Source organism: Cynocephalus volans, chromosome 3 (genome assembly GCF_027409185.1).
Source record: "Cynocephalus volans isolate mCynVol1 chromosome 3, mCynVol1.pri, whole genome shotgun sequence".
In the NCBI taxonomy this organism is placed as follows: Eukaryota; Metazoa; Chordata; class Mammalia; order Dermoptera; family Cynocephalidae; genus Cynocephalus; species Cynocephalus volans.
Genome location: NC_084462.1, coordinates 133183012 through 133210477, shown reverse-complemented (window position 1 = coordinate 133210477; position 27466 = coordinate 133183012). Strand labels below are relative to the sequence as shown.

The 27466-nt window shown below is 39.1% G+C and overlaps 3 protein-coding genes and 1 pseudogene across 3 annotated transcripts; 1 reads left to right on the top strand and 3 right to left on the bottom strand.

The window, feature by feature from the left end:
- Nucleotides 1-388: 388 nt before the first annotated feature.
- On the bottom strand, nucleotides 389-3910 carry MGAT2 (alpha-1,6-mannosyl-glycoprotein 2-beta-N-acetylglucosaminyltransferase). The gene has a single exon (XM_063090555.1). The coding sequence runs from the start codon at nucleotides 3426-3428 to the stop codon at nucleotides 2103-2105; it is 1326 nt and encodes a 441-aa protein (XP_062946625.1). The 5' UTR covers nucleotides 3429-3910; the 3' UTR covers nucleotides 389-2102.
- A 135-nt stretch (nucleotides 3911-4045) lies between these two features.
- RPL36AL (ribosomal protein L36a like) lies at nucleotides 4046-5304 on the top strand. Its single transcript, XM_063091192.1, has 2 exons — nucleotides 4046-4114; nucleotides 4862-5304. The coding sequence occupies exon 2, from the start codon at nucleotides 4893-4895 to the stop codon at nucleotides 5211-5213; it is 321 nt and encodes a 106-aa protein (XP_062947262.1). The 5' UTR covers nucleotides 4046-4114; nucleotides 4862-4892; the 3' UTR covers nucleotides 5214-5304.
- A 2316-nt stretch (nucleotides 5305-7620) lies between these two features.
- On the bottom strand, nucleotides 7621-16648 carry LRR1 (leucine rich repeat protein 1). The gene is made up of 4 exons (XM_063091757.1): nucleotides 16426-16648; nucleotides 14475-14573; nucleotides 11576-12297; nucleotides 7621-8402 (listed from the first exon to the last, which is right to left on the bottom strand). The coding sequence occupies exons 1-4, from the start codon at nucleotides 16636-16638 to the stop codon at nucleotides 8162-8164; spliced, it is 1275 nt and encodes a 424-aa protein (XP_062947827.1). The 5' UTR covers nucleotides 16639-16648; the 3' UTR covers nucleotides 7621-8161.
- Nucleotides 16649-22758: 6110 nt separating this feature from the next.
- Nucleotides 22759-23820, bottom strand: LOC134373861 (NADH dehydrogenase [ubiquinone] 1 alpha subcomplex subunit 10, mitochondrial-like; annotated as a pseudogene).
- Between the last annotated feature and the right edge of the window lie 3646 nt (nucleotides 23821-27466).

Sequence of the window (27466 nt, the reverse complement as noted above, 5' to 3'; positions counted from 1 at the left end):
ATGTGTGTTGTGGGGGGCAGAATATCAAAATGATTTGTTTATAAGTCTCATTAGGATGTATTTATGCTTGAAATAGAGCTTCTTAGAGGGAAAAGAACTTTACTAACCAATATTAAAGATCTAAACAATTACAATACAAATACACCAAATGAAATTTATTATTATTGTATCAACTGTATTTTACTCTTCTGTCACACAAACTATATATATATAATAGAGGTTAAATTATTTAATAATGATTTTGAAAATTCAGTTTTTTAAAAGACTTTCCTGGAAGTTACTATTGAAGTATTAAAACTTTCAATATACATTTCTATAGAATACATTTAAGAATTTTAAACAGAAATTATTAAAGTTTGGCAATTTGTTCTTCAAGGAAAAGTGTCTTCATTATATTATTATGTAAAAACAAAACAAAAGCCAGTGTTTCCTAATCAATTACTAACACCTAAAATGTGAGACAAGGAGAAAATCCTAGCAGGTTTTCTCTTACAAAAATTTTTAGGACAGCATGAAAGAAAATGTATTAAAGAGAATATTTGTTGATCTAATCGCTAACCCCAAATTCATGAGGTGATCCATTTCTGTCCAAAAACAGCTACTAATTCAGACTCTGACTTTTTTAGCTCAGTCCTTGAAATCACCTAATTTCTTTAGTTCTTTGAACTGGTGATGTCAGGTCAGAGTACAAAAAACTTGCAGACAGCCTGGTGATTCATCCTGATTTACGTTCATAACCACCAGATAAAGTCTAGCACAAGATTGGGCTCTGAGGGTAGTAGACAGGTAGCTCATAAAACAAGAGAACTATTTGCCTTATCTTAGATGAGCACATGTATTTTTCAACCACTATGAATCTTAAGTTGATGCAATAATTTTGAGACTGTCCATTTAATAGTTATCTTAGGTTGAAATGACTAATTGCAATTCCTTTACACAGAAATTGGTCTTTTATGAGTAATTTTTGGTTAATTGAATTATGTATTAAGGGAAACTTCTATAAACTTCTGCATTAAATGTGGAGTAAATTTTAAGCCTGTTTCCTCTTATTTACTGCATCTGTTCTTTTAAAAAGTATGATTTCAGTTAAAGCTGGCATTAGGACATGTTTCACTTTGGCAGGACAGAACGTTGTATCATTTCTGGCTTTCATGAACAATTTAGGCTGTATTTCCGTTACACAGCAGCTTTTTATTGTTAATTATCTATGCCTGGCTAATTTGAAAGCCAAACAGTTTCTTCCAAAGGGAATGCATTGTTAGAGCTGAGTTTTATTTCAAACTCAATTATACAAGGTATAGATAGTAAACATTAAGATGTAATGCCATCTTTCAAAACTTCAAGAATGTCTCCACTGAATTTTAGTGTAAACAAAACTTATTCTGCAAAATGATCAGGAAATTTTTTATGCAAAAATGAGTATTTTATTTTGGCAGAGCTAAAAGAAAAAAAAAACCCCACCATATTCCTACGGTGAGGTGAAAACAATATTCTTCCTTATCAATCAAATACATTCCAAAAGTGTGTTGTATGAAGGTTCCAAAGCACAGGCAAATCAACACAATAGTATAGAAATCTGTAATACTGAAAGTGATTTCTGACAGGGTGTTTAACAAACATAACTTCTGAATTATTAAACCAGTGAAGCAATCCTTTCCTGAAAACTGTTTTAAGACTGAAATTGGGCTATTCCATTAATACTCTAACGATTTTACTGTAATACTTTTTACTGCTATGAATTTTAAATAAATTTTGCTGTACTTAAAATAAGTTTTGAAAGTGGAAAAGTTTACAAAGTTTCAGATAAAAAGATCAATAGATGAATTTAAACAAAATTTCCCCTTCTCTCTTATCAATTAACAATAATCATTACCTTTAGCTTTAAAACCCAACTCCCAAAATGAAAACTTCAGTTTTAAATCTTAATCAGACATATCTGAAAAAGATTACTATGTATTTGGACAGCTTTTACAAGAATTTTTTTTAAATTTTTTAATTAAAGCAGAAACCAGTTCCTAAACTCTTTTATTGAACTGTATATCCTGTTTGGACAAATATCAAAAATAGAAGACTGTCACTTTTGCTTTTATAATTGTGATTTTTCACTGCAGTCTTCTATAACTTTTACAGAGTTCATGGTCCCTAATATCTCCCCACCCACCATTTTTCCTAGGTGGGGTAATGGCTACCGTGGTAAACTTCTCACCGATACTTAGAGTTTCTGGAAACATATACTGTTTGTTATTATTTAGAAGTGACTCAATTTGGGCACTCTGGGTGGATGGTCTACAGGTTTTCTTGTGATGCATACCACAGTCACCAGCATGAAAAATCCTAGGAACTTGAGGAACCAGCACTTTCCAGAATTTTGGAAGACAAGATACAGTCAAATACTGAAGAGTCCAGTCCCAGTTATAATCATCATAAGTACAGAAAGTGTCTGTGCACTCGATCAGCTTCTGATAGATATCCCGGGTCAAGGCTAGACCCATATTGTGCTCTGTGGACTTCCAAGTTTTCACATCTACCTTGTCAGCAATGCCGTAGAAACTGCGACCCGCAGTATAGGTCCCCAGAGAGATAACATCACACTCAGGACATTCTTGCTGCTTAAATTTCCACATCTTTTTGAAGACATGGTAAAAGTCTGGGGCTAAGTAGTGATCCTCTTCTAGGAAAAGTATAAAGCCAGAATAATCTCGAAGAACTTTGACCCTTTCCCATACAAAATGCAATTTCCACCACCAATGATGTTTGGTTTGGGAGAACTTGGCCTCTCTATAATGGCCGAAAGAGTCGGGATACTCAGCATTAATGCACCCCAATTTCAAAGCCGCATTCTTCTGCAGGTCTCTGGGGCAATCTCTGGGGTCACTACCCGGAAATTCGTTGGGGTACAACTGAATGCTGAAAGGAAAGAACACCTGCAAAACCGGACAAAAATCAACCTCAGCGATGAGGTGATTGATCTCTGTCGACCAGAAGTCGTGGCTAAAGATGACAAGGACGTTGTCAATGCCCTGGGCTTTTCGAAGTGAGTCCAGTAGCAGTCTGAGGTATTCGGGCCGGTTATGCACCTGGACCACCAACACCAGCTCCCGGGGGGCCCAGGTGCCAGCCTTATCTACATTCCTCAGCGTCTGATCAAAGTTCAGCTGGTACACCAGGGACCGGTACCGCAGCGTCAGGTTGTCCACCTCGGGCTGGGGGGCCGCCGACTCGTTGGAGACCCTGCGGATGCCCACAGAAACAGAGGGATGGTCCACGCCCCGGCCGCCCGCACCTCGCGCGGTCTCGGCGTCCAGTAGCGGCGGGGCGAGGGCCTCGTTCTTCCTTTGTCGCCCATTGCTGCTCCAGAGGACGAAGCCGCAGGCGGCCACCACGAGCATAAGGATTAGCACCTTCCGTTTGTAGATGCGGAACCTCATGGTCTCCAAGGCCGGGAGCGCGGGCGGGCGCGGAAAGGAGCTAGCTGCTTAGGCACGGAAAGGGCGGGAGGGCGGTAGCCGTCGCCTGGGCCTGTAGCGGTCGGAACGGGCTCCGTGGCTGCCCTCGCTAACTCATCCCGGGCCCCGGGGGTCCTGGGGCCCGAAGGCTCTCAGCTGCCCCGCGCCGCCTGGGCTCCACACATCCTCGCCTGGCGCTGCAGCTCGGGCAGCGGCCCCGCCGCTAGGAGCCGCGGCTCGGCGTCGCTTCGGTCCTCTCCATTCAGCACCACGGGTCCCGGAAGAAGTCCAGCCGCGGCCTCACCGCACCCCAGCTTCGTTACCTGCTCTTCCAGCGGCCCTGCGTCCTCTGCATTCTCATCCTCACGCGGGTCCCGGACGGCCAAGACCGAGCGACGCAGCCTCGCCCACTCCGGCGGCTACCGTTCTGACAAGCCGCGACTGGCCCGCGAACGCCGCGGCCCTCAGGCCCACACCCCTCTAATCCGCCCCTTCGGCCGTTGGTTGGCGCTTCCCAGACGCGTCAGGAGGCGACTGGCCGTCGTGGCCGGCTGTCTATTGGTTCACAGTACTGTCGCTCAAGTTCAGTTCCTACTTCCGTCTCATCCCTCCTTTTCCTGTTCGGCGCGAGCGGAGCGAGGCACCGAGTACGGTCGCTAAGTTTCTTGGTAAGCTAAGAGCCGGACCCTGGCGGTTCCAAGGGAAGCCTCCGTCGTTCAGAATCTGGGGTTGGGCTAGGTAGGCCCTTGCAGGAAGGGAGGGCGAGATCCACTGCCTTGGCTAGGCTGAGTTCAACAACTGGCTTCTCCCTTCAGGAAACGGGCTCACACATGGCGGCTACTGGGCCGCGAGGTACGCCGGCTCGATAAGGACACGTCAGCTCTCAGGGCTGCTGATGGGTGACCGTGCTTCAGAGGGGAAAAGTGAAACCACACTGATGTGGTTCTCGGGGAAGGAACGGGGCGGGTCGTAGCAGTAGCTACTACATCGCGCACTGCACCACCCATACACGAGTTAGAAAATGGTGGAAGTGGATGTGGGGAAAGGAGTCGAAAAGAAACTCTAGCATTTACCTTCTTTTTCTGCAGAAGAAAATTAAACACCATTACGTTTTTCTTTGGGGGCAGCCACAATAAATTAAGCCCTAAGGTAACCCGTTTGTCCAGAGAACTGACTGTACTGAGCCTGCCAGTGCTGTTGCTATATTTAGTGAGTCTCGTTCTATAATGCTCCGATAATGTAAGTATTCCAAAAGGGTGTGCACTTCTGTGTGCATGTATTCATAATAAAATGCGTCCTTGGTGGACTCATACATTACGGATTTATGTAATGCTGTGTTCCTATAAATACTCGAATAGCACTTTCACGTTTCGAAATGTTTAATAAGTTGCTGTATTTTAAATATTTTACTACAGTTTTCATCGTGTAGACAGCTCTGCTGCAAAGATGGTCAATGTACCTAAAACCCGAAGAACTTTCTGTAAGAAGTGTGGCAAGCATCAGCCTCACAAAGTGACCCAGTATAAGAAGGGCAAGGATTCCCTGTATGCCCAGGGAAAGAGGCGCTACGACCGGAAGCAAAGTGGCTATGGTGGGCAGACGAAGCCAATTTTCCGGAAGAAAGCTAAAACCACGAAGAAGATTGTGCTAAGGCTCGAATGTGTTGAACCTAACTGCAGGTCCAAGAGGATGCTGGCCATTAAGCGATGCAAGCATTTTGAACTGGGAGGAGATAAGAAGAGAAAGGGCCAAGTGATCCAGTTCTAAACATTGGGATTTTTTTGTTCTGTTAATTTTGAGGGGAAATGTTGAAGCTGTAGAGAAATTGCCTGTAGGAAAATAAATAGTGATATTCTTACTCAGATCTTTTGTGTTTTTACTTATAAATAGAATTGCATGTTTAATGTGTTTGAGTTAAGGAAATAACTGTAAATTCTTCTAAAGTAAATAAGGTTTATCCTCTTTTCAAATCCTTGCTATTTAAATTCAGTTCCCCAGAGCTGGAATTTTGTGGTTTTGGTTTTTTGGCAGCTGGCCAGTTCAGGGATTGATCCTGTGACCTTGGTGTTAACAAAGCTGTGCTCCAACCGAGCTAACTGACCAACCCCTTGAATTTTGTATTTATAAAGACCGTTAGCACTGTCTCCAAACTTGACAACCAGGTCGTGGAGGTAAAATAATAGGGGAAAATTGGTACTTTTTTGCTTTTGGCTCAATTTCAAATATATATGTTGGGTAAATTCATAATCATGATTGAATAGCTGGGAAGGGTCTCAGATTTTGGGGAAAAAAATGATAAGCTAGGCCTCTGTATAGCAGACTGGGTGGAGCAAAGGATCCAATTTGGGGGAAAAAAGCTGACTTTTTGCAAATGTGCTGGCCAGTATTTCAAGTAAAAATGCAGTTCCTCAGTTACACTAGCCACATTCAGTACTCAATAGCCACATGTTGCTAGTGGCTAGTTTATTGGACAACAGTTATAAAATTTCCAGCACAGAAAGTTCTTTTGGGCAGCACTGTTTTAGATAAGTGTTGAATATAAAGCAGAAACTCAAAACTGATTCAACTACAAAAAGTTCTGAAGCTAGTGAAAGTGAAAAAAAATGATAGCATAAGCTGTTTTTGAAAGAACTGAACTTAGTAATTACCTATTAAAGGCAAGAAAGAACAAGTTGAATATTAAGTGAAAAAAACTGGGAAAGGGTATCGATTATAAGAAGAGGACAGATTTCTGCTTTTTGTATATGGACTTTAAGTTGACAAAAGTATATGACTAAATGAGTAGTTAGAAAACTGCTAAAGGCCAGGGTGTAGGAGTAAATGATGGTTAGCATTTACTCCCAATATACACTACTATAGCTGCATTTGTTGATAGTTTTTCTAAAATGATGTAAAAATCAGATGTGCACAAGTCAATTTTTAAATACACCACATAACTTTTTAAAGAATCATTTTTTAATGCAGCTGTTTTGTAACATTACTGGACAATCCCCCACCAATTTAGGAGTTTAGAAAATCCCAAGTTACCTTAATTACAGAATTCTCGGTTTTAAAGAACAAAAGTGAATTAACTTTAGAAGGCAGCATGTAGCCTGGGCTTAAAATCTCTGATCTAGGCTCACGGTACCTCCTTCCTAGGGTGTTCTGTGAGGATTGAATAAAATACTATGTATATAAAAACACCTGTAACAAAATAGGGACCAGGTAAAGGGCAGCTCTTTATTTAAGGCATATTTGCATTATACTGTGTACATATAATTTTTTGCTGGAAGAATTTAACTGGCCATTAGCAATACAAACTTCAGTTCGACTAAATTATTCCTCTGGACCAATGCCTAGTCTCATTTGAAAATCATATGACTAAAGTTTTAATAAAAATGTTCTAACATTTAAGACAGTATTTACTCATGAATATTTGAATTTTCAAAAAAGAAAAATGTCCAAAATAAACATTTTAGGAAGACGAAAGAGGTAGTTATTTTGTAAAAAAGTGTTATAGGAGACCCTTCCTCCAAACCCAAAACAGCAATATGCTAAAACCGGAAAAAGGTTTCTCCAGTAACTTTTCCTCTTTCTTCTCCCTTGTTCCTCAAAACCAGTTAAGAGGCTACTGCAATGGTCTTGTGGAGAGGCTGATTTGAAGTAGGACAGTGGGAATGAACAGATTGGAACAATTTGTACTGATGCTATTTTCCACAATTCTTTCAAGCCGGTTCCTTTTCCAATCCCTCTGCCTTAGTTCAAATCATCATTCTTTAACTGGTGTATTGCCACTGCTCTTTAAAGAAAAAACTTAAACATATTAGTGACAAAAATAAACAGCAAAAAACCCCCCAAAATCCAAAACACCAAACCCTTAAATACTACAGAATATAATCAGTAAAAAGCAATTTTCTGCTCCCTCTCCCATCCATCCCTCAAACTAAAAAACTTAGAAATCACAACAAAGATTATGTGATAAACATCTTCAAACTTATAAAAGCTGAAGTCTGTTTGTCCCTAAGCATTCCTACTTTATGCTTTGTGAACATAAATTCCATATATAGAATAATATACCTGAAAAACATGAAAAGTGGTATACTTAAAAACTTATTTCATACTAAACAAGCCTTCACAATAATTTAGAACATATTAGTCCTCCAATGTATATTTTCTGCATACAGAAACTCAATTTCTTTATTTGAAATACAAGAAGAAATTTGATCAAGAAAATTCTTATGATCATAGTGATTAGGATCAATATTTGTTTAACATTAAATGATAACCCCACAACCCGTCCTGGAAACTTTAGGCTGAAATCAACACAAGTTCAACAAACTGGTAAAAAGTCAACCCCCAAATAAAATTACAATTTTTTTTTTTTTTAAAAGATAACCGGTAAGGGGATCTTAACCCTTGACTTGGGAGTTATCAGCACCACACTCTCCTGAGTGAGCCATGGGCCAGCCCAAATTAAATTTGATTTTAATAAAGTTTTAGAGTCAAATGACTTAAAATGTTAGCATTCATACATTCCTCCTCTCCAGCAAGTATACAAAAATCTTCAGTTGGTTCCAACATGGTAGTGATAACACCAAGGTCCAGGGCTCAATCGCTGTTACCGGCCAGTTGCCAAAATGTACAAAAAGGTTTTTCTCCAATTTGATACAGCTAAGCCATAAGTTAATCCCAAACTGATCTGTAACTAAACGAAAATTTTTTTGTATTATCATGTATTACTTCAACATATCAGTAGAATTTACATAACAGGCTACAGAACAGAAGTAAGAGATAATAGGTGCTTCAGTACCACCCATATTATCTACTAAGACCACAGTGTGAGCAACAGAGTGTAGATTCATGGTGGTAGTTCCCTGAATGAAACTGTTTAGACAGAATCTTCCACAAACACAGGTTTTTGCAGAATCCATATCTTGGCAAAGATGGAAAGGAATGATATGGGAGCTATATGGAATCCTATTAGGAAAAGAAGTTAAAAAATATTTTAGAATATGTTACTAGATTCAGAACTTCATGTATTAAGACATGAATTATCAGAACACTAAATTATAGCAATGGAAAAATAAAATTATTACTTAAGTGACTTAATATATTGTTTTATCTTCCCAACTGGTAAGAATAGGAAAAAAATACTAAAAAACAGTATATAACATATTGTGAACTTAACAGTGTGTACACTACTCCATAAAATATCTTTCAGCACAGCCACTTAATAGCATAGCCCACTGGAAACCATAGTCCACTAAATAGAATGAAAAAGTCATCTATCCTTTATATATACTCTCCTGCACATCAAATGTTCAAAAAGGAATTTTAAACTGGGTGAAACAAATTTAAAACACATACTATTTAGAACATTAGTTTTACCTGACAGGCAAAGCAAGTAAGGCTAATCTCACCTTGCTTAAAAATCATTTCACCCTCCTACTTAAAACCCTTCAGTGGTGCCCAATGCAGTTAAAATCAAGTCAAACTCTATGCCATCATCTACCAGACACTGACAGTCTTGAGATTGCCTGCTCATTGCCCAGCTCCTCCCCACTAAACACAACCATGCTCTGTCACTTTGTCTGTCTTATTCTTTGTTGTTTCTTTAGCACATAATAGGTACAAAGATATTTTCCAACAAATACATAAACCTAGTCTCATTACTTAAACTAGAGTTTAAAATTCTATCAGAAAAGTATGAAAAGATACACATCAAATGAAAAATAGTGGTTACCTTTGGTAGGGGATCTAGGATTGGTCTTATTTATTTTTCATTTTTCATAAAAAGAATATATTAATTTGTTGCTTGTGTAAATAAGAATTTTTTAAAAACTCTGCCAGGAAATGTCTACTACATGTTTACATTAATCACTTTCAGGCTAGTTGGTTATAGCCTGAGGAAACAGACAAGTTAAAAACTACACCTTCTATCTAACTAAAATTCCCACATATTTTCCTAGTAGACCATAAGTTTATGTCTGTAACCAGAAGTCAGAGCGATTTATCAGTAGCTAGATAATAGGTATTGCTCTCATGACTTTGGATCTATATTCTTTTTAAAACAAGGGGGCTGAACACATGCAAAATTATACTTCAGTAAAGGTTAGGATCACCTTACAAGAACCTATATTAATAGAAGTCGAGTTTAAAAGACTATATAAATACTATGCTAAATCATTCAGCACTAACACATTATTTTTCTGCTGAATTGTGCCTTGCTTATAATTATCACATTTTGATCTACTTTTTCCTTTCAACTCTGCATTTTTCCATGTTGAACATCAATCTGTTTTTACCTGATCATTTAGCCAATTTGTTATAGTCTTTTCAAATCCTCAAAAATTGCTTATAATATTTTTCATTTGGACATAATTTCCAAATTGAATAAATACATTATTTCTTTTATGTATGTCTCAGAGGAACAAGAGCTTCAGAAGCAACTCATTGCCAAAGGACATCATCTGGGGTTCCCTGAAATCTGTAATCTTATCCTGAATCACTAGTATCACCTCTGGAGGCTTTTTAAAATGTGTAACTTATAACAGGAGCCCTGGAAATTCTGAACTAGTTGGTCTGAGGAGGAATCTACACATCTATACTTCTCATTTATATTATTTAAAAGCTTCTCTATAGCTAATGATAATATTGACTGAATGATTTTTAATTGTCAGATAAGCAAATTACATGTATTTATATATCCAATAAATATTTATTGAGACCTTTTATGAACCAGGTACTCTTCTAGGCAATACTATGTACTGTCATTTAACAGGCAATTCTTAACTCCTAGTTAAGTGTCAATGCCTTAAACCAGTGGTTCTCAAAGTGCGGTCCCTGACCAGCAGCATCAGCATTACCTGGGAACTTGTTAGAAATGCAATTTCTTCAGCCCCACCCCAAACTTACAATCTCTGAGGGTGAGGACCAGCAATTTTTTAAAATAAGCACTGTGTTTCAACAAGCATGATTCTGAAGCACTCTCAAATTTTGAGAAGCACTGCCTGAAAGTAATAGTGAGTCCTTAATTACTTTTAGGAGCCATCACAGTGTGGTCTATGGAGTAGCAGCCTCAGCCTTACCTGGCAGCTTTAGAAATGCAGGATCTTCACCCCAGACCACTGAAATAGAATCTGCTAACAAGACTCCCAGATCTGAATGCACTGTTAAAGTTTGACAAGCACAATGTAGAGCAGAGCTTCTTAATTATAGCTAGCTGTTCATTAAAATCACCTGGGAAGTTTAAAAAACAAAACAAAACAGGGTCCTACACCCAGACATTCTGATTTAATTGGTCTGGGGTGGGGGGCCAGCCTGTGGCTCACTCAGGAGAGTGTGGTGCTGATAACCCCAAGGCCACGGGTTCCGATCCCATATAGTGATAACTAGCTAAAGTCATACAAAGGCTGAAGCCAGCAAACCCAAGCCTGACTCTAAAGATCACACCTCACCACTATGCCAGACTGGAGTTCTCAAATTTAGGGTGCATTAGAATCACCTGGAGGACTTATTAAAACACAGATAGCTGGACCCCGCTCCCAATTTCTGATTCAGTAGGGCTGGGATAGAGCTCAAGAACTTGCATCTCTAACAAATTACAAAGTGGTACTAATGCTGCAGGTCAGGAGACCACACTTTGAAAAACAATGCCATTCATTCATTCAACTATTTATTAAGTTTCTAATATATGCCAGGAACAGGACTATGACATTTTAGACCCTAGGGAAACAGCAGAGAATAAACCAAAGTCCATGTTCTCATGGATCTTACACTATAGTGAGAAAAAGTGGCAGCAAACAAAACAAATGTTAAAAAAATATATAATGCCAGGTAATAAGTCCTATGACAAAAAAGAATCAAGCAATGTAAGGAAATAGGAAATAAAACTTTAGATAGGATGGACAGGAAAGATCTTTTAGGATGCTACCTGGGCAGAGAACTGAATAAAGTGAGGGGGTGAGCAACGAGATTTCCAGGAGGAACATCATTCTAAGCAGAGGTAAGGAACAGCAAGGCCATTGTAGCAAGGGATCGGACTGTGCACAGCATTAAAGGCTGCATTAGACTTCACTATTACCCTGAGTTTGAAAGGCATACTAGGATGCTATCAAAGTTACCATACTTTATGACTATTAAACTCTTACCTATTATTTAGTATGGTTTGTGCAGAACATTCCAGTAAAGTTAACGGCACTTGCAGCATTATAACTGGAAGGACTTTTGGTTTTTCAAAAGTATTTCCAAAAAGATCCACATACTCAAGGGATAAACTTTTAAACTCATTAGGCAAATACGGAAGCTTATTTCGAGCTGCTGACAAAAAACGAAGGTTTTTTAGTTGTCCTATCTTGAAAGGAAATTGAATCAATTCATTATCATCAAGTTTTAATTCTGTAAGTTCCTGGAGCTGGCAAAACTGCACAGGGAGTGCCTTGATTTTGTTTTTGCTGAGATCCAAACTCCTAAGTGACTTCTGAAGTGTAGATTGACACAAGGCTACACTAAATGACTCCAAGTGATTGTCATGCAGGTTAAGTTCCTGAAGGTGTATTAGGTCTCCAATCGTAGCTGGAAGCTTTTTTATATGGTTGTGACTCAAGTCTAATTTCCTAAGGTTTTTTAAGCAAAGCATACGCATATCAACTCGGACAAGCCCACAATAAGAAGTCTGAAGATGTTCCAGAGAATATGGAAAGTTCTTGCTTAGAGGATAGTCCTTTTTGGATGTGATAACCATTTTAGTTTTAAAATTTTCAAATTCTGAAGTCTTCACTGGTGTGAGCATTGAAAGTGGTGTATCAACATCACAGCCTCTATAAGCCAGTCTCATAGATGAAAGGAAACCTCTTAAACTGCTGGAATTGGCCTGAAAAAATAAGTTGTACAATTATATTTTCCATTTTAGATAATGCATACATGCTAGTTCTTCCCATAATGAATTCTGTAGAGTTATACATAAAGTGATCATTTATTAAAATTGGCTGTAAAAAATAAATTTACTAGTATTTTGACTAAAGTTCAACTTTAAACATTTCTGGTTATGTCGAGAGACATTCTAAATAAAACTGTTCAAAGGGGGAAATCACAAAAGTACAAAATAAGACAGGAAAGCATTAAAGACTCCACTTAAGGTTTAAGGGCTGGCAGTTTAGCTCAGTAGGTTAGAGCATGGTGCTGATAACACCAAGATCCAGGGTTTGATGCCTGTACCAGCCAGCTGCCAAGGAAAAAAAACCACAAAAAACAACCAAAGCCATGGATTGGAATCCCTATACCAGCCAGTTGCCAAAAAACAAAAAAACAAAACAAAAAACACAAAGCAAAGATTTGAGTTTAGGATGAAGTGACCCAAATTTCCAGTGCCTTCAAGATAGGCCATGTGTGCTGTGTACTGTAACATGTACAGGGTGCCAATCACAAAGATTAGGAGTTGTCAAAGCACAGCCCTCTCAAAAGCAACAAAGTGCTGGAAAACACGAAAGACAAGAGAGATTGCTCCCAGCAGGTAGATAGAGAAATCACTGACAAAGTTTACAGGATCAGTGAACTTTCAGCAGGTCTGGGAAATCATGTGATCCTATTTTGTTGGAATGTGAGAGCAAAATAGCAGAGTAAAAGATTGGAAATACAGTTAAGAGGACAGCTTGTAAATGAGCTCTGATGTCAAGGTAAGGAGGAGGGAATGATCAGGCTGTAAGAAATCCCTGAAGAATTTTCAGCATGCAAATTATATGAAAAGAGCTAAAAGTATTATTTTGGTGGCAGTGTACAATGAACGGGAGTAGGGAAAGTCTGGAGATCTATGTAAAGTAGGTACAGTAAAGGGTAGTGGCTTACAGACATGGGAGTCACCCACAACAACAGTTAAGCTATGGAAATGGAAGACAGGGATGGCAGAGAACAGGTAGAGGATTAAAATAAAGCCCTTATTTTGGGGATAGAAAAAAAGGTTGCTAGAGACAGGAGACAAAGAAATAGTTGAAGGTAAACCAGAATAGTGAAGAAAAGAATTTTATTAAGAGGTGGTCATCAGTGTTAAATTCTAAAGTTCAAAAAGGATGAGAAATAATAGCAATGTCATTGGCAAATAAGAAGGAGATCACTGACCTTTGAAGCAGTATTTGGAATAAAACCAGTAAAAATAAAGGTCAAAAGATAGTAATAAAGTGGAGGCAATGGATTCAGCCTTGTCTTTCCAGAAATTTATATATTTTATTTAATTTTTTAAAAATTTGTAAAGTTTATTGGGAGCCAAATGTGAGAATTGACCCGGGAAACACCATTCAACAGTCAGAGAGGTGCTCCCTTATTTTATTTTTTAAATCAGTAAGACCTCAGATTGTTTTTAGACAGAAAGAAGGATTTAATGGAAGTAGGCTAAAGATCAAGAAAAAAATGAAAAATCACAAGAACAAACAGGAGGAAGGACAAAATGATTCCATTCAACCCAAATTCCTTAAGTAATTATTAAACTTTTAATGTTTCCAAAGCACTTTGGGGTTAGGGACAATGTAAGGTTGTATAAGGAAGGCATTGCTCCTACGCTCTGGGAAGGGGGAAGATGAAAAGAAGAGATAGGACAGAGAAAACAGATTTTTAAAAATTCTAATATTTTTTGTATTTTAAAAAACAATTATAGTAAATGAAATATAAAAAAATATTATTCTAATTGCATTTTATCCTCCTCCTTTTTTTTTGTTTTTTACACCAAACATAGATTTGTAACCTGTGATTTAGGTGGCAAAATGTAGACCTGTGCCACTTGCCTTATAGAATTCCATTTAAGAACACCCTAAGGCTCCAACTTGGGCACAGAAGCAAACTCAGTTTTCCTCCCCATCCTGGGAGCCTTACTAAGGCTGACTGTGCACTTTTTCAAGGCACACAAGAATATCTGGGAAGCTGCCTCTTGTGCCATTACCTCTTCAACACACCTGCAAAAGTCTGTCCCTATTCAGCTATATGGGATATCAAGATACTCAGAGCCTTCTTTAACGAAAATACAGCCAAGCCATCTAACCATTAATGTCTTTGATACCATACCTTACTTAGAAAGATATCCACAGGAGGCTCCTTTAACCGAACAGTAGCTTTCCCCTCATCCACAAATCTGGTGAAGAATTGCTCAATGTTCTCCTTTAGCTGCTTAACACCAATGGGAAAAAAAGACAAAACTAGGTATTGTTATTCAATAACACTACAACTAGAGTAGACCAGTCACTTTGCTGGGCTTTGGTCTGGCTTTTAGTACTTCACTCTGGGTGTTTTACAGTTTTAAAGTTTTTGTTAGTTTGCTTTAGTAGTTATACCCCTTATATAGCTAGTGGTAGATATTATTCCTCTATCTGTCCATTACTCTCTCCCTTTTTGAGAACAGAATCCATGTTTTAAGAGAATGCTCCTCTTCTCCCATTACAACTCTGTGGTTGTAGTAACAGTTACCAATAGTAGTTACTTGCCTTCATAACCTCAGTCCATTAGCCTGGGGTGGGCATACCTCCCATAAGATTATATGCAAACTCCATGAGAGCAGGAGTCTTGTCTCCTTTGTTTCCTACTGTATCCCCAGAGTGAGAACAGTGACTGACACATAATAGGTACTCAAAAATTTTTAACGATTGATGTTGTTTCTGCTTTAAACTTCAACAACTATTTATTGAAAAGCCACTATGTAGCAAGTACTATGACAGAAGCTTGGGACATAGTGGTAAATAAGACTGGCATGGTAAGTACACTTAGAGTTGACAATCTGATGAGAGAGACAGTTATTAAACAAGTAATTATAAGCATGAAAAGTATTAAGACAAGGGAAATGCAGGCTATGACCTTTTATAGCAAGAAAATCTTACCTAGGTGTATAAAGTGACCTTAAAGGTGAGAATTGAAGGATTAGGGAGATGTTAGGCAAGTGAACGCACTGGGGGGAGATGGAAGGGATAGAATTCCAGTAAGAAAGAACACTGCAAAGTCATGAAGGCAAGGGACAGCTTGGCAGCTGCGAGGAGCTGAAAGAAGTTCAGTATGGCTGACAGGTCCAGTGAAGAGGCAGGTGAGTATGGAGAAGTAAATGGAGATTAGATGGCAAAAGATTCAGTAATCCATATTAAGAATTTTAGATTTAATCTTAAGAATACTATAATCCACAGAAGGATTTAAATTGGGGAAGATAATCAGATCTGCATTTCAAAAAATTCCCTTTAACTGAAGTGTAAAGCATGAACTCTGGAGGAGGAGAGGATGGGATACTGGAAGGACAGTAGAAGCAGGCAGATCCCTTAAGACTAGCCAGGAAAGGGATGGTAGTGTACACCACAGCTGGGATGGAAGTGTGCAAATTTGAAAGATATTTAAGAGGTCAAACATTTAAGAAAAAAAGGGTATGCAGTAACTAGTAATCTTAATAAAAATATGAAGATGCAACCCCAAACATTACTGCTTTACTGCTACGCTAATCTGGCCTATCGATGTTAGATACTATTCACTCATCTCTTAAAGACTCCTGATTAAAAAAAACTCACCCAAATAAACCCCCCCCCCCAAAAAAAAAACACCTAGAGAAAAGACTGTGGGAGAAGCAGAATTTACTGAACGAAAGTGCAAGTTATTTTACTGTTCCCCCAAACTGGACAACTGCTTCATCTGCTGTTGTTTCAGGCAGGCTGAAATTTCAGAGGCTCTGAAAGGGCGAGGTTGCTAACCACTGCTAATACAGCAACACTGTAAATTCAGAGTTGCAGATATGGGGCAAGAAAAATAGAAAAAAGGTGCACTCTCGAAACCTTTCCTCCTTCGGGTCCACAGGAAAACACACAGGACCCTGGGGCAGCGCAGCGGTGGGACTTAGGGTCCGGGCACTCAGGAACTCCCCAGGCGGACGGCCGACTCCAGCCTCTGGAACAGTTGAGGCGCGAGAGGCCCAAGGGTGGCCCGCCTCTCGGCTCCGAGAAAGAGCGCGTGGCTCACTCCCCGGGCAGCCCCTGCACGCTCCACATACCTCATAGCGGGTTCCGCGCTTGTCCTTCAGGGTGGAGATGAGCAGGCAAGCGGGGTGCGAACCGCCTGGCTCGCCCCCGGCCCGGGGCCGCGGCTGACTCCTGGGCGTCTGCTGACAGAGGCTCAACACAGCTCGGACACCCTTGCCCCGGTTCCTCAGCCCCAAGGCTGGCAAGTGCCGGCTGATCACTTCCACCTCACAGTGCAGCTTCATCTCGCCGAGCGGCGGCAACCGGGCCACTCGGCTTTGAAACTTCCTCCTTCCCGCCACCCCGCGCCGCCGCCGGGTCCTCGAGCTTTTAGGCTGCCCGCGGACCCGCCTGCATACTTGACCTGCCAGCGTGTCGGGCTTTCCTCGTGCGGTGGCTCTACGAGCCCCGCGGGAGACGGCATCCCCTCTCCTTTGCGGGGCCGAGTCCTCGCTGAGTCTGCGGAGCGCGGACACCGACTGCCTGAGGACTGGGCTCGGTCCCCGAAACCGGCGATCGGCGGGGGCGCAACGTCCTCTTCCCGGAGCGCGTGCGGCGGGTGGAGGTGGTTGTTATTGTTTGGGGGCGAATGGATTTCCGCTGTTGACACTTAACGTGTTTCTCGTACAGATTGGGCCGCTGAGTTTTCCGAAGGAAGGCAGGTGTCTCTTTGTGTTATAGGGAAAGGCGCCGGGACTTTGAGTTGTCCCATAAGCCAGCGAGGGCGCGGTATATCCCGGCGAGGACGGACTGGTGTTTTGTTTTTGGTGGCTCCCCTTACTCCGGAGGCAACGCCCGTCACGTCAGGGTGGCGATTTGACAATTTGTGTTAAATTTTTACTTCGCAACAGCTGGTGGGTTGGATGTAGTGACTGGCTTAACTGCACGTGCCCTTCGGTCTCATTCCGTTTACTGAGCCTGGGCGGGCTGGGGCGAGGGAGGTGCCTGGGACGCAAGTTTTGAGGCTCACGCTCTTAGGGTCGTAGTTTAACCAACTTAAAATTTGCGTTCCAGGCGACTCCTTCGCCTTAACCTGGTCCTGACCTCTTATTAAACATTTCGTCTGACTTGTACTTTTTTAATGGCGTTCAGAAATGCCGATTTTCAGTTCAACTGTGACAAAATAATGATTTATTCTTAAATGACCGTCCCTGTTTACAACTTGTGAACCTAAAGTGTTATCTGTTGCTTCCTCGTCCTGAAGAAAACGTAATTTGGTCCATGAAAAATACTGATTAATAAAAATTACTTCCCCTCCCTCTGTTAGTATTCTTGCATGCACATGTGATAGAGCATCAAAACATTATTCAGCATTTAGCAAGAGTTAATCTCATGGCTTGAGAGAAGTAAATCTTCACCCTCGAATTTTCAAAGACTATTAGACTTTCTAGGAGTTACCGACTTTTGTTCTTTGGATGGGTAATATAGAAGAAAATAGAACACCGGCTTAAAATATTACAATTACGTTAAGTATACTATACTCCGAACCTCTAGGTACAGTTGGCAACTAGGAAAATCTTCAAATCTTGTAAAAACCTTTAAAATTTTAATTAGCTACAGTAGAAATACACAAAAACAAGTAATACCAAAAAAAGCCTCAATCCTTTATTTGGCATTTCTTGTGTTGCAGAAGCATGGATACATAATTTAAGCACATGAAAGTTACATGGCAGTTCAACTGTGATTTTAGAATGAAACAATGGTAGGTACTGCCAAAAACTTACCTTCCTAATTGTCAGATTCTCAGAAAAGGCGTGTGGTTCCCAAAATATTTTAAAGAAGATTATTTTACTAAGTAAGATTAGATAAAATAATGTTTAACTGAAAATAAGATAAACATATATCAGTTTTTGAGATCTCGTCCCCTTTTTCTACATCATCCCCTTGGCCCACTCATTTTTAGTGGTTGAAATAATCTGACATTCCGGAGTGTACCCAAAGTTTTTGGTCTTAGTAGACTTTGAAGCAAAGGATCCTTTGAACACCTATCCGCAGTTTCCTCTTTACCACCACACAAATAAAATCTGCACTTTGACCTCCTCTACCCTCAATTACCTCAAGCTAGTTTCCATTGTAGACTGACTGAAAATAGAAATGCATAAGGAGTTTAAAACTGGGCTACAAGTTTTTGACAAAAAGGAATCAAAGAAAGGACATCTAAATTTGTTTTCCTTCTGTAAAATTAGCTCCTCTCCTTCCTTGCCTAAATAAACACTACATTCATTCCTTCCTCTTTGTTTTGTTGATACTAATTAATCCTCTTACCCTTTCAAAATCCACTTTAGTTTCCATTAAACCTTTAAAAATTTTCTTGGGTGGCTGATGGGTACCACTAAGCTTTATTTAGCATCCCAATCTTCCTTTTCGCAAACTCCAATTGTACTTAAAGTTACTTTTCATTTACTTTATTTCCCGGAGTTTCTGGCATTCAACAGATAAAACTGAATCTCTCTGATTTTTTCCTTCATTTGTGCCCATAGTAAACTTCACTCACTTACTTTACTCACTTTGTAGCTCACTTAGTTCATAGTCACATCAGATTCTTAAAGAATGAGGTGATAGTGTATGGATAATGTAGACTAGACTGCCATAGAACATTGGAACCAGGTCGTTTTTTTGATGGTAAACATCATCTAAGACTCAATAAAGCTAAATAGTTAACAAATACACCCCTAAGCATTTGACCTCTATAGTGCTGCCTTGCTTTGATGACGCTCTTTGATTATGTCTTCTAGGTTGTGTTTTCACAATGATTTACCCACCTTTCCATTCTTGGTACTGCCATGTCAATTCAGAGTTGTTACTTCTCTCCAGAACTTTGCTAAACTTACTGGTCTTCCTGCTTCAATACATTTATTCATTCATTTAGTGTTTGTGGTGTTCTTGCTGTATACAAGCACCTATGCTAGATTCTTAGAAGGCAAAGATGAGTTTACAGTGTTTAGGAGAGACAAATAAACTAACGATTCTGCTAAAATGAGATAAATGCTAGATGAGGCCTTTAGAGGAGTATAAAGTAGCCAAATGATGAAAACAATTTGTTTGGCAAACCAAGGCCTTTGAACTTTAACCTGAAAGTTCTGGGAAACTTTTGAAAAATTTCAAGCAGGGGATAAAATTCAGACCTGTTTAGGAAAAGTTCTTGTGGTCAGTAAAGAGACTACTTTGGAGGAAGAGCAAGCCTGGAGGCAGGGATATCAGAAGGCTAACATAATAATCTACCGTTCACACTGCAGCCAAATTTAATTTCTAGAGGGATCTCCTATCATAGAATCCTAAAGTTTTGGAGCTGAGACACAGTTTACAGATGTTCTAATTCAATTTTCTTATTTTATATAGGGGGAAATGGAGCCAAAATAGGATTTTCCTATGACCTGACAGGTAGTGTTAGAACAAACAGGGCTAGAATTCAAGTCTCAGAGGCAGAGTTTAATTCCTACCAAAAACCTTCATGGATTTCCACTCTTGGCAATTTAATTGAATACAGTTGCCCAAAGTCTTGTCTCTTGCTCCCTTTGGAATCCAGGTCCTATCACCTGGTGGGATAAATCTCCCCAAGGCAGTCTCTGGTTTTTTATTTTCCAAGGAGAAACTTGGGGTTTCCCATCTGGTCCTTGGGATTTCTCTTTCTAGGGAGCTCAACTCTGCATTTTAAAATGTTATATTTCATCCAGGGTGAAATGGCAACAGTTGGGTGTTCATGGCAAGAGAAATTTTAGGTTATCTTGTCCAAAATATTACTATATGATTACTTATTTAATGTCCATCTTCACCTCTAGGCTACAAGCATCCTGGGTTCTCAGTCACTACTGTTACATCCAAGAATATATGCTATTCATTTATTCCTTTAACAAATATTTATGAGAACCTGCATTGTGCTAGAATAGAACACTCTTGCATTCAATTAATATTGTCTGTGTTGGGATAAACAGCTGGCCATTTTGGGGTGAAAAAAGGTGAATTTCTCCCACACTCCTGGGAGACAGTGAAATAAATTTAGGTAGATTTGAGATTTAAATAAAAACTGAAAATGTAAAATACAGAATTTTTAGAATTTTGACAAAACCCTAAAAGCAGTAATGTAACAAGTTGATAAATTTCAACACGTAGACTTTAAAATTTTTGCATAGAAAAGTATACCATAAAAAAATGAAGAAATAAGAATCTGGGATGGTGGCGAATAAAATAACTTTGCAGCTAATATGAAGGTTAAAGCTGTATTTCCTCTCCATAAGTATTTACAAATATAAGGGTGATTCAAAAAGTTTGTGGGAAATAGAATTAAAAGATAATCCAAATCTTTCTGTGAACTTTTTGAAGTACCCACCCTTGTATACAAACTACTGATCAGCAACACATTAAGAAAGTAGGCTGTGGACTCAAAGAAGTTCCCAAATAAAGATACATGTCTCGCTAATAAACATAGGAAAATATGCTATGCCTCATCAAAAATCAAATTGAAACAACACGTATTTTTAGGCTATCGAAGGACAAATATAAAAAAGTTAGCTAGTTCACACTGTTGGAAGATTGTGGGAAAACAGGTACTCTCTATGGGTTTGAGTTTGAATTGTTATTTCTATAGCACAAGTTGTTAATATCTATGAAAGCTCATATTCTTTGGCTTGGCAGCTCCATTTCTAGAATTTTATTTTATAGATATACTTTATTATCTATGTCTGTATATCTGTATATCTATGTACACACATACTTTTATAGACATACTTTATAAAATCTTATTTTATAGACATACTTTATTATCTATACCTGTATTTTGCCTAAAAACTCAGACATATCGATATAGCTATAGATATAATTTAAGTATGCAAAGAAATGTTCACCCGAGGATATTTTACTTCACCTCTATTCCCTATTTTTGCTGTTATTTTTCTCCATAGCTTTTATACCCTTCTAACATGCTTTATGATCTATTTATTTGTGGTTGGATATGATATACTTCTGCTCTGTAAATGAAAAAAGACATAATACATATATATATAAATATAAATACCAGTATATGTATATGAACCGATATAGACATATACAGATATGTATGTGTATGTACACGTATATACGTGTACATGCACACATATACATATATGTATGTGCATACGCACACACGTACATGTGTATATGCACACACATACATGTATACATGAGTTTATGCTTATCTGTATATGTATATATGGATGTACATACATGTGTGTGTATGTATATATAGATAGGTAGATTGAATTTTTTAAAAGATTTCCCCCAGGAACTGATAAATTGTTGGTTTGGGCAGGGAGAAAGGGGAAATAGGAGTCTGGGGTTGGAGAAAGACTTACTTTAACCAACTGGAAAAAATTGGAGAATGGACTGAAGTGTACATGTTATTGTAATAGCCGAACATACAAAACATGGATCTTAGATTTTGTTTATGGTAGAATAGGTTTTTTAAAACTTAGAAATAAAGTATAATTCTGTTTCTAAAGGTTCTGAAATTGAAGATAAATCAAGAGAGATGCATTTTTTCAAAATTCTTATTTTCTAAGTTTAAATAAAGGTAAAAAAAGCATGATTTTCAGTTTTGATTGACAAATTGATTTTTTGGGTAATGAAGAGAGTATATTGCTTTGCTTTTATCTTATCAACATTCTTATCTCAAAACTTCCTTCAGAGGAAGGAGCTAGGAGACTGTGAGACCAGCTGAGGATGCTCATCACATAAACCTTTTCTCAAATTATCTCAGAACAAACACATTGTTCTATAAATCTATGGTAATTTTCTTCCTCTTTTTAGTATTTCATTTTTTTTTTTTTTTGCTCTGTTGATTGCTAACGCAAATAGAATAAACACATTGAAAACTCTTCAACATAGTACGTATCTGAATTAAACTAAACCACATCAAACCAAATGGCAGGAGAATGGGGAATAAATGCGCACATGCACACATACACACAGGGCATGTCCTGTGCGTGTGCACATGTACAATGGGGAGACGTGCCATAGAAGTGGTTTTATTTCTTAAAATCTGAGGAAATAATGCACAAAATCTGCAGGACTGGAGCCACTGTGGGGAAACGACATGCTTCTAGCGAGAGCTGTCTTTCACAACAGAACCATTTTTCCCCCCAATGATGATTTTGAATTATTCCAAAATAAAGCTAGAAGGTTCCAAAACCTTTTAAAAGGAAGTCGTTTCCCTCAATTCCATTAACTATACTACAGGGCAGACTGCTTTTTGCTAGGCCATTTTCTTCTACTGTGCAATTCTTGGATCATTCACTTTTTCTCCCCCTAATTTTAAAAGTATATGGGTCCACGACAGGCAGACCAGAAGCCTCTTCATCACTGGGATGCAGCTGGCGCAGAGGAAGACCTGCTCACTTCAGCCAGTTCCACTTGTTGCCCACGTTGGTATTGTACCCAGGGCAGTACTTGCGGCCTGGCAGCTCTCTGAATTTATGGAAGATTCGGTCACTCTGGTGAGCTCCAATGGTGATTTTTGGAAGATAGACAGGGATGCTGTGTAATTCAGCACCTCCAACTCATTCTGAATCAGTATTCGCAGATGGTGAAAAGTCCGATCTTCCTGCTTGAGCCAAGGCCCTTTGTCATACTTGAGGTATTCAATGTCCTCTACCACCTTCTGTGCATCTTGAGCTTCCCTTGCACTATGCTGTAAAACCTCACATTTTCCACTCATCTCAGGGAGGAAGGTTTTCTTATAGGCATTCTCAACGTCCTGCAGATAGGCAGAGGTGATCGTCATCTTATGTGGATTTCCTTTCTTCTGAATGCGACTCTGGATATCTGGAACGGGCACATCAATATAGATCACCACGTGGGGAGTCAGGTTCGCAGATGATGACCTTCTTCACCTCATTGTAGTGTTCCACACACTGCTTCCTGATGAACCCCTGCTTGGACATCGCCTCCAGGAAAACAAAGTAGCTGAAGATGGAACGCTCCAACATGACACCCTGTCCTGTGCTTATCGAGTGTTCCAAGGCGTCTGCGTACCGCAGGAGGCGACTGGTGCACAGCCAGGACTGCAGGCGGTAGCTGTTTCCACCATACCATGCGGGTCATCATAAAATTTCTCCAAACTACAGTTGCCACTAAACTCTATGTAGAGGGGTTTTCCATCTCCTGTAGCGCTGTCTGCATAATGTATCCCAGCTTCAGGAAAGTGCTTTAAGCCGAGTTTCTCGGCTATTTCTTTTGCAAGCTTGCCTTTTCCTGAACATATATTGCCATCTATAGTTATCACTTTGCTGTACTGTGTCAGTTTTTTGGTTGTTTTTTCACCAGGTATAAAACTCAAAGTCCATACCGCAGCTTGCACTGGACAGTGGTGTGAATTTCTCCCACACGCTGGCGCGCGCCAAAAGGCCCTGCGCAGACGCTTTTGCTGGGGCGGGTCTCAGTAGCCTCAAGGTCATAGGTACGCGGTCGGCTCTGGTTCAAGGACTGGAAGGGACCGATATGCATGTCTTTAAATGATAAACGTCCGGATTTATGATCACAGATGATTGTAAGAATAATTTGAGGAGCAAAATGGAAGACATCCTGAATAGTGGTGTCTTAACATGCGGAACTTTACAATGTACTTAAATTTGAAAATAAGATCTATACTCTGTACTGTTAGAATGCTTCAATCTTATGTGTATTACTTTTATTTTTTTCAAAAATAAAATATCGAGAAGTTATCTGGGCAAAGAGATGACACTTTTTCTTCTTTGTACTTCATTGTATTTTTTTTAAAGAAAGAAAATAAACTCAATAAACATTATATTAGGAGGAAATGTGTTCTAAAAAAAGAAGCCAATATAAAAGAGAACTAGAAAACTGTAAGAAGAGTATAGGGTTAAGCTAAAAGCTCTTTATATATATATATATATATTTATTAATTTTATTTTGTCGATATACAATGTGGTTGATTATTGTGACCCAATACCGAAACCTCCCTCCCTCCTCCCTCTCCTCCCTCCCACCCAACAATGTCCTTTCTGTTTGCTTGTCATATCAACTTCAAGGAACTGTAGTTGTTATGTCTTCTTCCCCTCCCCCCCCCGTTTTGTGTGTGTGTGTGTGTGTGTGTGTCTGTGTGTGAATTTATTTATTTATTTTTAGCTCCCACCAATAAGTGAGAACATGTGGTATTTCTCTTTCTGTGCCTGACTTGTTGCACTTAATATAATTATCTCAAGGTCCATCCATGTTGTTGCAAATGGCAGTATTTCATTCGTTTTTATAGCTGAGTAGTATTCCATTGTGTAGATATAGCACATTTTCCTTATCCACTCATCCGATGATGGACATTTGGGCTGGTTCCAACTCTTAGCTATTGTAAAGAGTGCTGTGATGAACATTGGGGAACAGGTATACCTTCGACTTGATGATTTCCATTCCTCTGGGTATATTCCCAGCAGTGGGATAGCTGGGTCATATGGTAGATCTATCTGCAATTGTTTGAGGAACCTCCATACCATTTTCCATAGAGGCTGCACCATTTTGCAGTCCCACCAACAATGTATGAGTTCCTTTTTCTCTGCAACCTTGCCAGCATTTATCGTTCAGAGTCTTTTAGATTTTAGCCATCCTAACTGGGGTGAGATGGTATCTCAGTGTGGTTTTGATTTGCATTTCCCGGATGCTGAGTGATGTTGAGTGTTTTTTCATATGTCTGTTGGCCAATTGTATATCTTTCTAAGAGAAATGCCTACTTAGTTCTTTTGCCCATTTTTTAATTGGGTTGCTTGTTTTTTTCTTGTAAAGTTGTTTGAGTTCCTTATATATTCTGGATATTAATCCTTTGTTGGATGTATATTTTGCAAATATTTTCTCCCACTCTGTTGGTTGTCTTTTAACTCTGTTAATTGTTTCTTTTGCTGTGCAGAAGCTCTTTAGTTTGATATAATCCCATTTGTTTATTTTTCCTTTGGTTGCCTGTGCTTTTGGGGTCATATTCATGAAGTCTGTGCCCAGTCCTATTTCCTGAAGTGTTTCTCCTATGTTTTCTTTAAAGTTTTATTGTTTCAGGGTGTATATTTAATTCTTTAATCCATTTTGAGTTGACTTTAGTGTATGGTGAAAGGTATGGGTCTAGTTTCTTTCTCCTGCATATTGATATCCAGTTCTCCCAGCACCATTTGCTAAAGAGGCAGTCTCTTCCCCAGTGTATAGGCTTGGTGCCTTTATCAAAGATCAGATGGCTGTAGGTGTGTGGGTTGATTTCTGGATTCTCTATTCTATTCCTTGATCAGTGTGTCTGTTTTTATGCCAGTACCATACTGTTTTGGTTATTATAGCTTTGTAGTATAGTTTAAAGTCAGGTAGTGTTATGCCTCCAGCTTAATTTTTTTTGCTCAGTGTTGAAAAAGGTCTTTATAAATACTGGGTTAAAATGGGCTTTTATTCTAGTCTGAAATATGCATGCAAATAAAAGAAAATAGACTTAAAGCTGTGTTCCCAGATTTCTTATTGAAAACTAAATAGTTCCATTGGTTGGGATAGATGGTATCAGGTTATCTTAAAACTAAAAGGAAGTATGACTTCTGAATTGCAGTTTTGCAATAGTTCTATAAAAGAGAATAACCTTTACACCAGAATAAAAAATAATTACTTAAAAATCAGGATAGTTTGATTTTAGAACGTCTTATTTTCCATGCTACAGAAGACTTCTTTTAATCTTCGTTTTTGGTCCTTGTTGCTCAAAAGAGCTATTAAATAGGTCATAATACTGCAGTTCAGAAGAAAGGAACAGAGCTAAGTAATTGAGAAAATGTCTCCTTTCAAAATGGATGTAGTGTCAGAAATAGAAGCTATAGAGAAAGCTTTGGGAATTGCATAACAAGGGAGTTTAACAAACTATCTGCAGTGTTAGAGAAGGGATGGGCAGAGAGCTCAAAAAGTATCAGGGAGTTGAGAAGAGTTGATAGAAAGAAGGTATAAGCTGGATTGTCCACAAAATCGAATTACTGCAGTAAATGCAAAACAAGAGAAAGTCTCACAGAATGCAGAGAAAAATAGAAAAGAAACCAAGATAAGAAAAGAGGAGAAAAAGAGAGACCTAGAGAGCTGGTCTGGGAGATACAATCTACATGTAATAGGAATACCTGAAACAGGGCAAAGCAAATGGAGCTGAAACGGTAATTAAGGAACTAATTGAAGATAATTTTGTGGAGTTGAACAAACTAGATGTACAAATGGAAAAAGCACACAGGGTGCCTTTAGAATTTGATGAAAAGAAAGGAACACTATTGGGAAAATAGAATAATTTAATCAGGTCCCCTTGCCTTAGGTATGGTTGGGGGTGGTGCAGGGCATTCTTTGTAAATTGTGTGTGGGTGGAGTTAGTGCACATGTGCTGCACAGCAAACTTGGCTGGCCACTGCCTTGGGTGCTCTTGAACTGACAGCTTCCGAGGACCTGTTTGCCAGTTACCTAGCTCATAGACCTGCGTGTGAGGGGTCTGGTGACCCGGACTGGCGTGTAAAGGGTCTGGTGACCCAGCCTGGTGTGTGAGGGGTCTGGTGACCCAACCTGGCATGTGAAGGGTCTGTGACCCAGTCTGGACAATGGGCTTGAGGGGTCTGTGAGCTCCAGACCCAGCCTTAGCTCAACAATTGGCCCCGTCGGCAGGGTTACAGGCAGGTAAAAGAGCATGACAAACACCTAGACATATTCTGGTCACATTTTAAAATTTCAAGGATAAAGAAAAAATTCTACAAGTATTCAGACCGAGAAAGCAAGTTACCTATAAGGTGCAAGTCAGGCTGACCTCAGATTTTTCTCTTGCAACACTAAATGCCAGAAGACAATGGAACAATATCTACATAGTTTTAAGGGAAAATAATTTTTCAAAAAAATTTGTTTTATTAATTTAATCAAAATCGATTATACATATTTTTGGGGTTGAACATTGAGATATGTTGATTAAATCAATATTACTAGCATATATATATATATTGTTACAAATCATAATTATTCTTTAAGCCCCTTTTCCAACCTCTCCCCTTCCCCCATACCCTCCCCTTCCCCCCTCTAATTGCCCTCGATTTCTTCTCTCCTTCTGAAAGAATAATG